The 17873-nt window shown below is 43.7% G+C and overlaps 1 protein-coding gene across 4 annotated transcripts in view; it reads right to left on the bottom strand.

Moving 5' to 3' along the window:
- Positions 1–884: 884 nt before the first annotated feature.
- The window catches only part of LOC134957843 (putative ferric-chelate reductase 1), a 149814-nt gene continuing 132825 nt past the window's right edge, over positions 885–17873 (bottom strand). For all 4 annotated transcript variants that reach the window (XM_063940056.1, XM_063940055.1, XM_063940054.1 and 1 more), the window contains 3 exons: positions 6744–6838; positions 2383–2470; positions 885–1066 (listed from right to left, as the gene is read on the bottom strand). In XM_063940056.1, the coding sequence (XP_063796126.1) occupies positions 1001–1066; positions 2383–2470; positions 6744–6838 (249 nt within the window). In that variant the 3' untranslated portion in view covers positions 885–1000. The remainder of the gene's footprint in view (positions 1067–2382; positions 2471–6743; positions 6839–17873) is intronic.

The raw sequence follows: 17873 nt of genomic DNA, 5'->3' as shown, positions 1-17873 counted from the left end.
CATAAGGGTGGGTGGGAGGGCCCATGGACAATTCCATCTTGCACCTCTTTTTTCTTTCATTTTTCTTTGCGTCATGTGCTGTTTGGGGGGTGTTTTTTGGAAGGGCCATCCTGCGTGACACTGCAGTGCCACTCCTAGATGGGCCAGGTGTTTGTGTCGGCCACTAGGGTCGCTTAGCTTACTCACACAGCTACCTCATTGCGCCTCTTTTTTTCTTTGCGTCATGTGCTGTTTGGGGAGGGTTTTTTGGAAGGGCCATCCTGCGTGACACTGCAGTGCCACTCCTAGATGGGCCAGGTGTTTGTGTCGGCCACTAGGGTCGCTTAGCTTACTCACACAGCTACCTCATTGCGCCTCTTTTTTTCTTTGCGTCATGTGCTGTTTGGGGAGTGTTTTTTGGAAGGGCCATCCTGCGTGACACTGCAGTGCCACTCCTAGATGGGTCAGGTGTTTGTGTGGGCCACTTGGGTCGCTTAGCTTAGCCATCCAGCGACCTCGGTGCAAATTTTAGGACTAAAAATAATATTGTGAGGTGTGAGGTGTTCAGAATAGACTGAAAATGAGTGGAAATTATGGTTATTGAGGTTAATAATACTTTGGGATCAAAATGACCCCCACATTCTATGATTTAAGCTGTTTTTTAGGGTTTTTTGAAAAAAACACCCGAATCCAAAACACACCCGAATCCGACAAAAAAAATTCGGTGAGGTTTTGCCAAAACGAGTTCGAACTCAAAACATGGCCGCGGAACCGAACCCAAAACCAAAACACAAAACCCGAAAAATTTCCGGTGCTCATCACTACTATTTTGTCTTATTGAAATGAATGATGGTGGGTAATGGTATCTAGTCCTCTAAAGAATTTCAAGCAGTCTATGAACAATGGAGTCTTGAAACGTGTTCATTTATTCATACAAAAAGTAAAAGTACAAAATGTGTTATATGAAAACATACTGAAAGAATTTGGGATTATTCTCCACTTGACTTCCGGTTCTTAGTCTTCACATGGCAAGCATGGTGTAGCTCAATACAGTAAAACTGAGCACAAACTGGCTTACAGTTGGAGCCTGAAACATAAAATGAATTATGAAAATTTATTTTACATAGAGTTCACTTTCAAGGATATTTCCAGTATACATGGTGAAATTAAGAAATTTTAGTTAACACTGTGGTCAATTACCAAGTAGTTAAAGGGGTTGTCCATTCTTACCCAAAGATTGTATTGTCCAGCCTTCAGTTCAAAATTGAAACAGGAGATAGGTTGTTTGAAATGTGCCTTGGTTAATCAATCATTTGCTGGTATCATATCATACCTCCCTTTACAAATTATTCGAGGAGAATTACCCAGGCTAAAAAACATTTGAGTGCCATACTAAATACAGCCATTAAATCCAAACCACAAAACAAAGTGTTCCAATGTGATCGATATACTGTAACAATAGTACTCACCTTCGACCCATGCAAATAAACCCTGGGCTGCGTCTAGTGTACTTTATTCCTCAATCGTTTCAATGATTTTGTGGATGTGACTCATTTTAGTTTGGTCACTTGTATCGTACAATAAAAAACTGTTATTGCTACAAAATGGTTTAACTAATTGTACCATTAAGACTACATGAATGAAATATTCAGATGGGTTTATTTGATTATGATAATATATATTGCCAAGGCAAATGGGGCTTTTGTGAAGTGAATAGGTACCACATGTCCTAGCATGTTTAGCCCCACGTCTATTTTAAAGCTAAATTCTCACAGCGTAGGAATTTAGGGCCTAATTCAGACCTGATCGATGGGCAGCGATTTTTGCAGCCCTGCGATTAGATAGTCGCCGCCTACTGGGGGAGTGTATTTTAGCTGTGCAAGTGTGCGAACGCATATGTAACAGAGCTGCTGAAACTGATTTTGTGCAGTCTCTGTGCAGCCCAGGACTTAGTTAGCTGCTGCGATCACTTCAGCCTATCCGGTACCGGATTTGACGTCAGACACCCTCCCTTCTAATGCTTGGGCACGCCTGTGTTTTTCCAGACACTCGCTGAAAATGGTCAGCTGCCACCCACAAATGCACTCTTTCTGTCAATCTCCTTGCAATTGCCCGTGCAATCGTTTTTTTCGCACCATCCCGTCGCTATGCACCAATGCCCTTTGCAGTCTTACGATGCGTCTGTGCATTGCGGTGCATAAGCATGCGCAGTTCGAACCTGATCACAGGCTGTGAGAAAATGCAACCTAGTGATCAGGTCTGAATTAGGCCCTTAGTTTGCTTGTATTAAAACAGGCCAGAAACTGTTTTTATAAATATGAAGAGCTGAATCTATTTTTAAGTAGGGTAAACTTTCCTGCTCTACAGTAAAAAAAAAAAAAATGTTCCTCAGAATTCACTTACCAAGAGCTCTGGCCCTGCGGATGCAGCCGGTATAATATCACTTCCAATGTTCGTCCAAAATGTACTGAATTGTTGCACCACTGTAGCCCTAAAAGAATTTGGACAATTTTTATTTAATAGGATTTTAAAAATAACAAAAATACAACTAAACTGCAATGTTATTGATTACTAACAAAATATTATTATTATTATTATTATTATTATTAGGGTGGATTTGACTATCATCCACATACAGATGATACTGTAATCAGAAGAAGTTGATAAGTTTGCCAAAGAATATGGCATAGATTGAAAGAAATCAGAGGACCTGTGACTGATCCTTGCAGTACTTCAACTCATAGATGATGGGAAGAGGAGGTGGATTCTGAGAAACGCACATTGACAGAGCAATTTGAAAGGCAGACTAATAACCAAGATAGCACAGATCCTTGAAGATCTTGGGATTGAAGTGTTTGTATGAGAAGAGAGTGGTCATCATTGTCAAATGCAGTAGAGAGATCCAGAAGAATAAGAAGTTGGCAATGGCTATAAAACTTAGCAGTAATAGGAACGAAAACCTGACTGAACTGTATCCAATAAATTGTGCAGGTAAAGTGTCTGAGATGGGTATAGGTAAGTCTCTCAAGTAGCTTGGAGGGGCATGGGGGCTGAGAGATAGGCCAGGAAGGGTTCACTACGGCTGGCCGGCGGTCGGGCTCCCGGCGACCAGCATCCCGGCGCCGGGAGCCCGACCGCCGGCTTACCGACAGCGTGGCGAGCGCAAATGAGCCCCTTGCGGGCTCGCTGCGCTCGCCACGCTACGGGCACAATGGCGCGCTACGCGCGCCACACTATTTTATTCTCCCTCTATGGGGGTCGTGGACCCCCACGAGGGAAAATAAGTGTCGGTATGCCGGCTGTCGGGCTCCCGGCGCCGGTATACTGAGCGTCGGGAGCCCGACCGCCGGCATACAGAAGACCACCCGGCCAGGAATTTCACTGTTAGGGGTAAATTTACTAAAATGGCAGTTCTATTTAAGATGGGATGTTGCCTATAGCAACCAATCAGATTCCAGGTATTATCTTCCAGAAGGTGCTAGATAAATGAAAAGTAAAATCTGATTGGTTGCTATGGGCAACATCCCATCTTACCCCTTAGGGTCAGAATTCCATTTTTCCAGAATAGGAGTAATGCATGCTTGATGGAAAGATACAAGTAGAGAGAGATTACAGATTTTAGTTAATGTTGGGATGAGCACAGAAAAGCTCTGCTCTACTGATTTATGAGGTTATTGAATCAAAAAGGATAGGTGGTAGAGAGGGATGATGGGAAGAGTATAGCTACTTCATCTTCATTTGTGGGATCAAATGAAAAGAATGTGTCAGAGAATTCAGGGAAGTAATTGAGCAGATTGTTGGCTGTGTAAGAGCAGTTCATATCTGATCTTATCCATCTTGTCCTTGAAATAGGAAGCAAAATCTGCTAAAGAAAAATGCACATTGCCCATATTAGTACCTCAATTATGATCACCTACAATACACACTTGGCATCTAGTGAGATATTGACAGGATATACGCTCAGAATGTCAACATTCATAATGTAGAAACCACAATGTCGACATGGACGAAATATCAATATTCAACATCTATTCACATTGTCAACAATGACAGAATGTTAACAGCTGCTTTTAGCCTATTTTGGGGTTAACAATATGTAGGGTCACCATCAGGGGGGACTGCTGGGACTGGAGTCCCAGGCCGGGACAGAGAAGGGGTCCTGGCTCACCCCTGGCTCCTATCCAGTGTGGTCTGGGGGCCGGGCAGCCACTGGCCCTATCCAGCAGCTGCCTTGTCCAATGAATAAAGGTATTTTTGTTTTTGTTTTTCAATTGTGAAAAGGAACACATGACAGCATAGCAGAGGAGCCATCTGCATCACAAAAAGGTCAGCCGCAGTCAGATACAGAAGAAGGCAACTGTCTGTGGGCTGTGGTGGCAGGCTGGAGAGACAGAAGGGGTGCTGGCTGGAGAGACAGAAGAGAGGGACTGGCTGGAGAGACAGAAGGGTGAGGACTGACTGGAGAGTTTGAAGGGGGGCTGGCTGGTGAGACAGAAGGGTGCTGGCTGGAGACACACAGAAAGTTGGGCTGGTTGAAGAGACAGAAGGATGTTGGTTAGAGACACAGAAGGGGTGCTGAATGTAGAGACATAAGGGGTATTGACTGGAGCGACAGAAAGGGTGCTGGCTTGAGAGACAAAAGGGTACTGGCTGGCAATGCCATTTCTAGGGCCGGGTGAGCTATGCAATATCACAGGGAACCTGCAGACATGGCCAGTGTCTCCTGCAGTCAGTATTCCATGCGGTCTGGCCGTCCACATGGAATACTGTTCAAAATGTCTCTCCCAAAATGGGCACCACTTCAAAGGAGACAGTTGTGAAGGAAGCTAGTTGAGGTGGAAGCCATTTTTGGAGGGGCATTTAAAAGAGGACCTGTGTGTGAAGGGAGGCCAGTGCAACAGCGGTTTTGAGAAGTGCCAAAACCATGGACCCGCAGTGGGGGGTGGGGGGGCTGACAATGAGCAGGTAGTGTGTCATCATTTGTATGGATTCATATTACTGTGTGGGGCATGATATGGTGACAGGGTCATAACTGTGGGGACATTATACAGGTGAAACTCAGAAAATTAGAATATCGTGCAAAAAGTTCATTTATTTCAGCAATTCAACTTGATGCACTAACTTCAGCCTCAGTCCACTCCGTGTGAAGCTCCTCCACACTCACTTGACCTGAACCCCATAGAGAATCTTTGGGGCATTGCCAAGAGAAAGATGAGAGACATAAGACTGAACAATACAGAAGAGCTGAAGGATGCTATTGAAGCATTCTGGTCTTCCATAACACCTCAGCAGTGCCACAGGCTGATATAATCCATTCCACGCCGTATTGAGGCAGTAATTCATGCAAAAGGGGTCCAAACCAAGTACTGAGTACATATGCATGATTATACTTTTCAGAGGGCCGACATTTCTGTATTTAAAATCCTTTTTTTATTGATTTTATGTTATATTCTAATTTTCTGAGATTTTGGATTTGGGGATTTCTTAAGCTGTAAGCCACAATCATCAAAATTATAACAAATAAAGGCTTGAAATATCTCACTTTGCATGTAATGAGTCTATATAATGTATTAGTTTCACCTTTTAAGTTAAATTACTGAAATAAATTAACTTTTGCACAGTATTCTAATTTTCTGAGTTTCACCTGTATGGTGTCCGAGACATTACTGTGTGGCGCATAATATGGTGACAGGGCATAATATGGTGTTGGGCATTACTATGTGAGGCATAATATGGTGAAAGGGGCATTACTATGTTGGGCATAATGTGGTGTCAGAGGCATAACTGGGGCATAATATGGTCTAAGGGGCTTTACTGTGTGGGACATAAGGTGCAATGGGCATTACTGTGTATGGCATAATATGGTGTAAGGGGCACTTAATGTTATAAGGGGCATTATATCAAATACTGTAAGGGGCATGAATCAGGATTTTTTTCCCTGGGGTGGCCAAAGTCTAGGGGTGCAAGGTGAAAAATTGGGGTGTAAGGTAGTATTTTCCTACAAAGCAATAACCCTTGCAGAGATAACACTCCCCTTTTTTGGCACACGCCATGGGAGCCAAATTGTCTAGAAACGGCCCTGCTGTCTGGAGAGACAGAAGGGGTGTTAACTAGAGAGACAGAAGGGGTGCTGGTTAGAGAGATGGAAAGGTGTGCTAGCTGGAGAGACAGGATACAATCCTGTTTTTAGGCCATATCTGTATAATTTAATTTCCCATTTTTGGGTGAAATAGGTTACAAATACTATATGCATGTACAGTGCATAGATCAATGACGAGGTCTGTCTGCTTTAGGAGCAGCATGAAACCTCTCTTTATCCACACACTGTATATGCAAACTTACCAACAACATTGTACTCTAAACCTAGATTTGCTTACATCATTACACCTTAACACCAGAAATGCCTACAACATTGCAAACTAAAGCTAGCCTTGCCTACACCTTTACTCAATAAAATCATCCATGCCTAAATCTATACTCTGCAAGTGACCATTCCAATACCCTTGCACAGTAAACCCTCATCATGTATACTGCCTTACATTCTCTGACCTTGACTACACATTTACACAGAAAACCTATCCGTGTCTATAATCTAACACTGTGAATCCAATCTTGCTTACATTCTCACACTTTGAACCCTGTTGTGGTATATACTTTTAAATCAAATACAAAATTCTCATTTCTTAGTAATGTATCCTGAGTAATGTTTATGAAGTGCTCAATGTGTAATGCACCTAGCTCTGCAGAGAAGCTCCATCCATTACCTGAACTGTACAGCCGACTTGACTCTTGGTACTGGAGGCAGCCAAATCACCTCTACTCTTGACTTAGGAGTGGCCGATGTGTGACTCGCTGCACTCTGTGGAACATCAGGTTAAACAAGAATGTTAAATAAAATGAAAAAAAAAAAAACAAGCAAAGTAACAAGCAGCGTGTTTTCTATTTTTTTTAGTTAATACTGTATATAGCTCGGGTATAGCTGATACCTAAGGATGATGCTTTCAGGTACTAGTTATCTGTGTTCTATTAGTCAAGGAATGAATTTTGCTTGCCAATCAGTTGTTGTGTTTAGTAAATAGATGACTGTGGGGTACTCCTTATAGTCAGGTGCCTCAGTTAAAGGGCACCAGCTACTTGAGCCTGATGCACAGGGAAAGTCACTAAGGGACCTGTTTAAACAATCAACACAATAACATAGATTTGTCAGGAGGCTGTATAGTCAGTGGCAGCTACTGTAAGTAATGCTTAGTAGTCTTACCATGAGCCAATCCATTTAGTTGTGAGGGAGTACATGTGAGCCAACTTAATGGACTTGAGATTCCAGTCTCAAATTCAATAAAAAAAAATAATCTTAAACCAAGTTAGTTTTGACAATAAAAAAAATGGAAAAAAGAAAACAGAAAAAAACACTTTATTTTAATAAAAAAGCATTTTTCTTACAATAGATACCCATCTATTATTGCCATTCTGAGATGGTATTAGCTGTCCATAATAAATAGGTTTAACCACGCTTTGTATGGAGAAGCATGGCTGGAGTCCCCCTTGAAGGCTATCAATGGAATACAGAGATGCTCAACCACTGACATAGGAGGCCATAATCAAATGGAAACCTGCCATAGGTTTCAATGGTGTGTCAGATGGTGGTGTCTAAAGACACAACAGGAGGTAATACAGCATCTACAGACACTCAAAGTTGGCGTATCAGTACTTGCACTTTTATATGCACAGATATTGGGGTGTATGCAATTAGCTCCGATCGTTACGGAGCTAATGGATTCACCCCCCTAAGTATTCAATTACGGCCATTTACGGCCGTTTTGAAGGCATTTTCGGCAATGCCTTTTTTTCACCTTATTTTTTTTAAGTGAAAAGGCATTGGTGAAAAATGACTCAAAATCGATCCATGTGCCTCATTTTTTGCCTATGCGCAAAAAACGTCCCTGCTATTTTTAGGGCAAATCCACATTTGCCCTAAAAATAGCGAAAAGCTCAGTTTTTTTCACCTAGGTGAAAAAAATTGAGCTAATTGCATACCCCCCCATAGACTAGAGAAGGACTTTGTAGTGGCATTTGCTCAAAGTCGCAGATGGGTACACAAGTACATTTACAGAGGAGAAGGTCCTAACAGAACTCTCAAAGCTGAAAGTGGACAAATCTATGGGGCCAGATGGGATACATCCAAGGATACTAAAAGAACTTAAAGAGGTGCTGGTAGCACCATTGACAGAATTATTCAACCAGTCATTAGCTACAGGAGTAATTCCAGAGGACTGGAAAAGAGCGAACGTAGTCCCACTGCACAAAAGTGGAAGCAAGGAAGAGGCAAACAACTACAGACCAGTGAGTCTTACATCAGTAGTAGGGAAATTGATAGAAACACTCTTAAAAGAAAGAGTTGTAGATTATCTCAAATCCAGCAATTTACAGGATCCCAAACAGCATGGATTCACTGCGGGGAGATCATGTCAAACCAATCTTATTGACATTTTTGACTGTGTGACTAAAGTGATGGATAAAGGTGGAGCGGTGGATATAGCTTATCTAGACTTCAGTAAGGCTGTTGACACTGTTCCATATCGCAGACTGCTAAATAAACTTGGAAGCTTGGGATTGGATACTAGGATTTTTGAATGGATAAGATCTTGATTGCGGGATAGAAAACAGAGAGTTGTGGTAAATGGAGTGCATTCACAGGAGGGAAATGTTACCAGTGGAGTACCCCAGGGATCTGTACTTGGACCAGTGCTTTTTAATATCTTTATTGGTGACATTGCAAATGGTATTAAAGGGAGAGTATGCCTTTTTGCTGATGACACAAAGGTATGCAACAGGGTAGACACACCAGATGGGGTAAAACAAATGACTGAGGATCTAGGTAGACTAGAGGTATGGTCAAGAGTGTGGCAATTACAGTTTAATGCCCAAAAATGCAAAATCATGCACTTGGGTCTCAAAAATCCAAAGGCTAAATATAGTATTAATGGCACTATACTGGAAACTACTGAGGAGGAAAGGGATCTAGGAGTCACTATCTAAGGTGACTTAAAGGCAGGTAAGCAATGTAACAAAGCAATGAGGAAGGCTAGTCAGATGCTTGGCTGCAATGGGAGAGGAATCAGCAGCAGAAAGAAAGAAGTAATAATGCCACTGTATAGGTCATTGGTACGGCCTCATCTAGAATACTGTATTTGTTAGGCGCCGGGGTCCGCTCGGCCGTGCGGCCCGGCGCCTAGCAACCAGGGACGCCGGGCGCGTTCAGCCGCCGGCTCCCTGGCAATGCTGAGACGCTGGGCGCACGGAGCCGCCTCTGGCCTTAGCAACGGGGACGCCACGTGCAGCCGCGTTCCCCGTTGCTGGGTCTATCCTATTGCCCTGATTATGTGCTGGCCGTGCAGCATGCAAGCTGCACGGCATTTCTTTTGATTGTCCTGTCTGGATCTTGATTGGAGGGTGCCTGAATAAAGGCATCCTCAGGACTTCCTACAGACGCCGGTGATAGTTTCCTGTTTGCCTTGTCTGCTGCAGAGAGTTCCCAGTCCCGGTCTATTTGGTTGTTCCTGTTCTCAGAGATCCTGTACTCGGAAGTTACCATCTGTTCCTGGAGTCTGACCGAGCACCTTTAACATCTGGTGGTGTTCGTGAGTCGCGGCGCAGCCGTGTGTTGCGGCTAGTCCGCTACTATTTATTATTTTGTTTATATTGTGTTCTGGAGTTTTGCGGAGGATTCCGCTTCCACAGATCCACTCTGGTGTCCAGCGGTGCCGGATAGGAGTGTCGGATCAGTGGATCTTTGGTTGTCCTTTTCCCTGGCGGCAAATCCGCACATACCTTTTGATTTAGTTAAGTCAGCTTGTAACCCCTGGCCGTGTTGCTTAGTTAGAGGGCCCCTTGTTATCACCCTGTCTCGGACTTCCCCTTGTCTCCCATTAAGACCTGCGGGGGCATCGGGGTTGGGCAGACATAATCCGCCCTTCGAACGCGGCTGCCATGGGCTCAAGCAACCATAGTCTCGCAGGGGATTTCTGATAACACGGGCGAGACAACGGAGTTAGGGCGCCAGGGGTTACTAGGCCTTCCAGCTCCCACAACCAGCTTATTTTCCTGAACTCAGATCCCTGTCATAAGATCTCCTCCGGTCTGGAGTTCAGGAATCATAACATTATCACCGGCCTGACAAAAGAAAAAATTTGAACAAGAGTTAATTTTTTCACTTATTCAGTTGGGAGAATTTTTGTCGGCCTCATGAATCCCACCGGTGTTGGGCCAAATCCTGGCCAGTTTCTAGTTAGTCAAAAGAATGAACCAAACCTGGCGCTGTGATTTACACAAATGTTTTGAAGCTGCTCTCTATAGGGCTATTGGTATATATGCCCCAAATATAAAGCACAAAAAAGAAAATCAAGAGAGCGCTAGTTCACATTTGATGTGGATATTTTATTTATATTAAATGAAAAAAAGTTATAAGAAAAATTTATTATTTCTCTAGCAATGTTTAAAACATTTCAACTTATTGCCGGCCGGCAGAAACACTCTCACCACATAAAAAATAATAATAATTCTAAAACAGGACAATTCCCTTTCTTAAAAAAGAACAATTTGCATGAATCCTAAAAATACAGCTATTTATATAGTAATCAGTGAATGCTTCACAATTTTTCTCACAGATTGTATATGTATTAATTTTAACCATGGATGTAATACTAGTCACATATTTTAAGCAAAGTCTCTCCAGAGAATTGAAACCTGTATTCAGTTGCTTTTTGAAATCTTGCTACAATGTAACAGTCCACGTATCAAAATTGTGAAGGAATGCTGAAGATATTCCTGGGTATGTTTATGAAACAATGAAACAACATTCAAATGAGCTATAATGATTAGTGGCAATTGCTTTCACTGGTAATTATTTGCTCTTAGATGAATATGCTCGTTAAGCCAATATACTTTCACAGATGTTTGAGCCAGTTATCCGTAGCCTGTACTAAATATATAGAATGAATGTTTTGTCATGCAAAAATGTCTCCGAAGCAATCACCGTGCGTGTGATAGTGCTCCCGGCTGATTGACTCACCGATCACCTGTTAGCTGTGGGACTTAAATTTCTCATCTATCCACGGCAGCAGACAGTTCGTCCTCCCGGCTTTTAATGGTAATATCTTGTACCTTTAGCCTTATCCGGAGTCCGTGAATTCAAGCTGGTGGTAGTTTTCCCTTCTCAGGTGGTGTCGGTTTACACCGATCAGGCTGGTGTGAGTTCCTCCGTATGGATTCCTCCGCTAACTGTGCGGGCAATGATAGACAGACGCGTTTCTCCGCCTACTCCTCAGTATCGGCGGCTTCCTCAGTGTCATGACACGCCACTAATCATTATAGCTCATTTGAATGTTGTTTCATTGTTTCATAAACATACCCAGGAATATCTTCAGCATTCCTTCACAATTTTGATACGTGGACTGTTACATTGTAGCAAGATTTCAAAAAGCAACTGAATACAGGTTTCAATTCTCTGGAGAGACTTTGCTTAAAATATGTGACTAGTATTACATCCATGGTTAAAATTAATACATATACAATCTGTGAGAAAAATTGTGAAGCATTCACTGATTACTATATAAATAGCTGTATTTTTAGGATTCATGCAAATTGTTCTTTTTTAAGAAAGGGAATTGTCCTGTTTTAGAATTATTATTATTTTTTATGTGGTGAGAGTGTTTCTGCCGGCCGGCAATAAGTTGAAATGTTTTAAACATTGCTAGAGAAATAATAAATTTTTCTTATAACTTTTTTTCATTTAATATAAATAAAATATCCACATCAAATGTGAACTAGCGCTCTCTTGATTTTCTTTTTTGTTCTAGTTAGTCAGATTCAGGAACTTACTCAGATGGTTCAGGATCTGTCCCTCCGGGTGAGCTCACAGGAAGATCTGTTACGGACCTCCCCGAGGGTCGTCCCTGAACCAAAAATGCATCTGCCTGACCGTTTTTCTGGGGATAGAAAGCAGTTTTTTAATTTTAAAGAATCTTGCAAACTGTATTTTCGTTTAAGACCAGTTACCTCAGGTACAGAGGTTCAGCGGGTTGGGATTATTATTTCTCTACTCCAGGGGGATCCTCAGACCAGGGCTTTTGGTTTAAAGACAGACGATCCGGCCTTATCGTCTGTAGACGCCTTTTTGAAATCTTTAGGGCTATTGTATGACGACCCTGATAGAGAGGCATCCGCAGAAAGTCAGTTGCGTGCTCTTAGACAGGGTAGGAATCCCGCAGAGAATTATTGTACGGAGTTTCGCCGTTGGTCGAACGACTGTGGCTGGAATGACCCAGCCCTGCGCAGTCAGTTTCGCCTCGGCTTATCTGAATCTATAAAAGACAGTCTCCTCCAGTATCCCGCTCCTGCGACCCTCGATAACCTCATGGAGCTCTCTATTAAGATAGATCGTCGGCTCAGAGAGCGGAGGGCTGAAAAAGGGGCATCTGTCGGGTCCTCTTCCTGGGTTCCTTCCATTCCTGTAGACATAGAGGAGCCTATGCAGATAGGTCTCTCCAAATTGTCTCCGGAAGAAAGAACCAGGAGGCAAAATTCTGGTCTGTGTTTATACTGCGGAGGTAAGGGACATTTTGCCCGTAGTTGTCCAAACAAGTCGGGAAACTTCCTGACCAAGTGAGTTGTGAGGGGGTTCACTTTGGTCTGCAGCTCATCTCCTCAAATAATTCACTGTTGGTTCCTGTTAAAAGTTTCCTATGGCAGCCTCTGTTCCTCGGTCTCTGCTTTTGTGGACAGTGGAGCTGCAGGAAACTTTATGGATTTAACATGGGCCAAGGCCTTAGGTATTCCTCAGCTAACCTTGAATAGGTGTATCACCATGCATGGTTTAAACGGGAGTCCCTTGTCCAATGGGGTTATTTCTCTATGTACACCTCCAGTTTTGCTCTCGGTGGGAGCTTTGCATTCTGAAAAGATTGAGTTTTTCCTTACCCATTGTCCAGCAGTTCCTGTGGTTCTGGGTCACCCTTGGCTGGCCTTTCATAATCCCATCATAGATTGGCAGTCCGGGGAGATCCTACAATGGGGTACCATCTGTGATAAAGAATGTATTACGCTTCCTATCCGAGTAGCTGCCGCCGGTTCCGCACATATTCCTGGGGAATACCAGGATTTTGTTGATGTGTTTTCTAAGGGCAATGCAGATATTTTGCCTCCCCATAGGCCTTATGATTGTACCATTGAGTTAATTCCTGGTGCCACGTTGCCTAAAGGAAGGTTATATGCATTGTCTGGTCCTGAAACTGTGGCCATGAATGAGTATGTGAAAGAAAGCCTTGGGAAAGGGTTTATCAGGCCATCTAAATCCCCTTTAAGTGCAGGGTTCTTCTTCGTAGAGAAGAAGGATGGTTCACTCAGACCCTGCATTGACTTTAGAGCTCTGAATAAAATCTCAGTAAAGAATACTTACCCTCTGCCGCTGATCTCTGTCATCTTTGATCAGCTACGTTCGGCTGTTATTTTCTCTAAGATTGATCTGAGAGGAGCATATAACCTCATCAGAATCAAGTCAGGGGATGAATGGAAAACGGCATTTAGTACTCAGTCAGGCCACTATGAGTATCTGGTCATGCCATTCGGCCTATCTAACGCTCCGGCAGTTTTCCAGGATCTCATTAATGATGTGCTTCGTGAGTTTCTGGGAAGATTCGTCGTGGTCTATTTAGACGATATTTTGATATATTCTGACTCCGTGGAACAGCATGTTACCCAGGTGCGTCAGGTGCTAAAGAAATTACGTGAAAATCACTTATATGCCAAGCTGGAAAAGTGTGAATTTCATGTCACAGAAGTATCCTTTTTAGGGTACATTATTTCCCCTCGGGGATTCCGAATGGAACCAAAAAAGCTCCAGGCCATCCTTAGTTGGGCGCAACCCACCAATTTAAAAGCAATTCAGCGCTTTTTAGGGTTTGCGAACTACTATAGAAGATTTATTCACTCTTTCTCTGACCTAGTTGCTCCTATTGTGGCACTTACTAAGAAGGGAGCAGATCCTACCAATTGGTCATGTGAAGCTGAGTTATCTTTTCAGGCCTTAAAACAAGCCTTTGTCTCAGCCCCTGTCCTTAGACATCCCAACCCAGAATTACCTTTCATTGTTGAGGTTGATGCCTCGGAGGTTGGAGTAGGGGCTATCCTGTCTCAGAAGGATCCAGATTCCCTTGAGTTACATCCTTGTGCCTATATGTCCAGGAAATTCTCATCTGCAGAATCCAACTACGACGTTGGTAACCGGGAATTGCTGGCTATTAAATGGGCTTTCGAGGAGTGGAGACATTGGCTTGAAGGAGCGACCCATACCATTTCAGTTTTGACTGATCACAAAAATCTTCAATACATTGAATCGGCTAAACGACTGAATGCCCGACAGGCTCGTTGGGCTTTATTTTTTACTCGTTTCAAATTCATTATCACCTTCAGACCAGGTTCCAAGAATACCAAGGCAGATGCCCTGTCACGCAGTTTCCTTCCGGTTCAAGACAACAGTCCTGTTACCCCCATACTTCCGTCTTCAGTCATTCAGGCAGGTCTCACACAGGATGTATTTTCCCAATTAAAGCTGCTTCAGCATCAAGCTCCTGGAAATACTCCTGCTGGTCGTCTTTTTGTCCCTGAATTTTTGAGAGCAACTGTTTTGGCAGAGTTCCATGATAGCAAAGTTGCCGGGCATCCTGGAATCGCCAAGACTTTGGAATTGGTATCCCGCTCAGTATGGTGGCCTGGTCTTTCCAAAGACATTAAAGAGTTTGTTTTTTCATGTCAGGTCTGTGCACAGCATAAAGTTCCTCGTTCTTTGCCCATTGGTCAACTTATGCCCTTGAATGTTCCCCTTAGGCCATGGTCGCATATCTCCATGGATTTTGTGGTGGACCTCCCTCTGTCAGCAGGATGCCGAGTCATATGGGTAGTAGTGGACCGTTTTAGCAAAATGGCCCATTTCATCGCTCTTCCCCGATTGCCATCTGCCCAGGGATTGGCAGTCTTATTCCTCCGTCATGTTTTCAGACTCCATGGGTTACCCACCGATATTGTTTCTGACAGGGGTCCACAATTCATTGCGCAATTTTGGAAATCTTTTTGTGCTTCGTTAAAGATGAAATTATCATTAACCTCCGGCTATCATCCACAATCCAATGGACAGACTGAGAGAGTTAACCAATCTCTAAAACAATATTTGCGTTTGTACTCGGCCAAACTCCAAAATGACTGGTCTGAGTTTCTTCCATTGGCGGAGTTTGCTTATAATAATGCCTGTCATTCCTCCACCAATGTGTCTCCATTTTTTGCAGTTTTTGGTTTCCACCCCAGAGCTAATTCATTTTTTCAACATTCCTCTGTCTCCTCTCTGGCCCTGACCTCTCATCTTAAACTTATTTGGAAAAAAGTGCACCTGGCTCTCAGAAAAGCAGCTTTCCGGGAAAAGAAATTTTCTGACAGGCTCCGGCGGCCGTGCACTTTTAAAGTAGGAGACAGGGTGTGGTTGTCGACTCGCAACATCAAACTTCGACAAACTTCAGCCAGATTGGGTCCTAGATTTATTGGACCATTTCTCATTATCAAAAAAGTCAATCCAGTTGCTTTCCGGTTACGTTTACCAAAGACTTTGCGGATCGGAAATACCTTCCATTGCTCATTGCTTAAACCATATGTTTCGTCCAGCAGATTTCCTCGTAAAAAATCTCAGGGGAGATCACCAGTTAATGTACAGGGTCAGCAAGAGTTCTTGGTTGAGAAGGTTCTCGATTCCAAGTTGTCCCGGGGTCGGCTTTATTTTTTGGTGCATTGGAGAGGTTATGGGCCAGAGGAAAGGTCGTGGGTCCTGGATGAAGACCTTCATGCCCCGAGGCTGAAAAGGGCATTTTTTCATGAATTTCCTCGGAAACCGGGCCTTGGGGGTTCCTTGACCCCTCCTCAAGGGGGGGGTACTGTTAGGCGCCGGGGTCCGCTCGGCCGTGCGGCCCGGCGCCTAGCAACCAGGGACGCCGGGCGCGTTCAGCCGCCGGCTCCCTGGCAACGCTGAGACGCTGGGCGCACGGAGCCGCCTCTGGCCTTAGCAACGGGGACGCCACGTGCAGCCGCGTTCCCCGTTGCTGGGTCTATCCTATTGCCCTGATTATGTGCTGGCCGTGCAGCATGCAAGCTGCACGGCATTTCTTTTGATTGTCCTGTCTGGATCTTGATTGGAGGGTGCCTGAATAAAGGCATCCTCAGGACTTCCTACAGACGCCGGTGATAGTTTCCTGTTTGCCTTGTCTGCTGCAGAGAGTTCCCAGTCCCGGTCTATTTGGTTGTTCCTGTTCTCAGAGATCCTGTACTCGGAAGTTACCATCTGTTCCTGGAGTCTGACCGAGCACCTTTAACATCTGGTGGTGGTCGTGAGTCGCGGCGCAGCCGTGTGTTGCGGCTAGTCCGCTACTATTTATTATTTTGTTTATATTGTGTTCTGGAGTTTTGCGGAGGATTCCGCTTCCACAGATCCACTCTGGTGTCCAGCGGTGCCGGATAGGAGTGTCGGATCAGTGGATCTTTGGTTGTCCTTTTCCCTGGCGGCAAATCCGCACATACCTTTTGATTTAGTTAAGTCAGCTTGTAACCCCTGGCCGTGTTGCTTAGTTAGAGGGCCCCTTGTTATCACCCTGTCTCGGACTTCCCCTTGTCTCCCATTAAGACCTGCGGGGGCATCGGGGTTGGGCAGACATAATCCGCCCTTCGAACGCGGCTGCCATGGGCTCAAGCAACCATAGTCTCGCAGGGGATTTCTGATAACACGGGCGAGACAACGGAGTTAGGGCGCCAGGGGTTACTAGGCCTTCCAGCTCCCACAACCAGCTTATTTTCCTGAACTCAGATCCCTGTCATAAGATCTCCTCCGGTCTGGAGTTCAGGAATCATAACAGTATTCAGTTCTGGAGGCCATATCTTCAAAAGGATATTAATTCATTAGAGACTGTACAAAGAAGGGCAACTAAAATGGTGCATGGCCTACATCACAAAACATACCCAGAAAGACTAAAAAATCTCAATATGTATAGTTTGGAGCAGAGAAGGGAAAGGGAGGACATGACAGAAACTTTCAAATATATCAAGGGTTTTAACAAAGTCCAGGAGGGAAACATTCTCCATATGAAGAGAAGCAATAGGACACAAGGACATGCACTGAGACTGGAGGGGGGAGGTTCAGGAGAAATATGAGGAAAAATTACTTCTCAGAAAGGGTAGTGGACAAGTGGAATAGCCTCCCATCCGAGGTGGCAGAGGCTAAGACAGATAATTTAAACATGCATGGGATAGACATAAGGATATCCTTAAAAAGAAATAAGGATCAAATAAGTTTTGAGATAAAAATATGGTTAAAAAAAGGGCAGACTAGATGGGCCAAGTGGTTCTTATCTGCCGTCAAATTCTATGTTTCTATGGGTGACCGACAAAAGACGCACCAGCCACAACCACCTCTAGATCAGGCCCAAAATTTACATCTGAAACTCCCTGTGTGAAGACTACTAACTTATTTGAGGGCTGTCAAGGAAATTGTTTTTAAATTAAAAAATAAGGAAGGGAAGTGGAGCTTTAGTTCTACTGCATAATTTAGTAGAATTTTAGTTTATGCTGCCTGATTTTTGCTCTAAAAGTCATGCAATTCAATTTAGAGAGGTATAGGGATTGTTCAGAGAACTTTAAACCTTTATCCTGATAGCAGTCCATTACTTGCTGAAGGGTTATTTAATCATGTTTGGGTGGGGGTCATTATCTACAGAGCTACAGAGTTTCAGAGAAAGTGAAGTTTGCTCCATATCCCACACTTTATGGCAAGGTGGAAGAAGCTCTACATCTTTAGTGATATTGTTTAA

This window comes from Pseudophryne corroboree, chromosome 9 (genome assembly GCF_028390025.1).
Source record: "Pseudophryne corroboree isolate aPseCor3 chromosome 9, aPseCor3.hap2, whole genome shotgun sequence".
In the NCBI taxonomy this organism is placed as follows: Eukaryota; Metazoa; Chordata; class Amphibia; order Anura; family Myobatrachidae; genus Pseudophryne; species Pseudophryne corroboree.
Note: the sequence above shows the minus strand (reverse complement) of the source record. Positions and strands in the feature narration are given on the sequence as shown.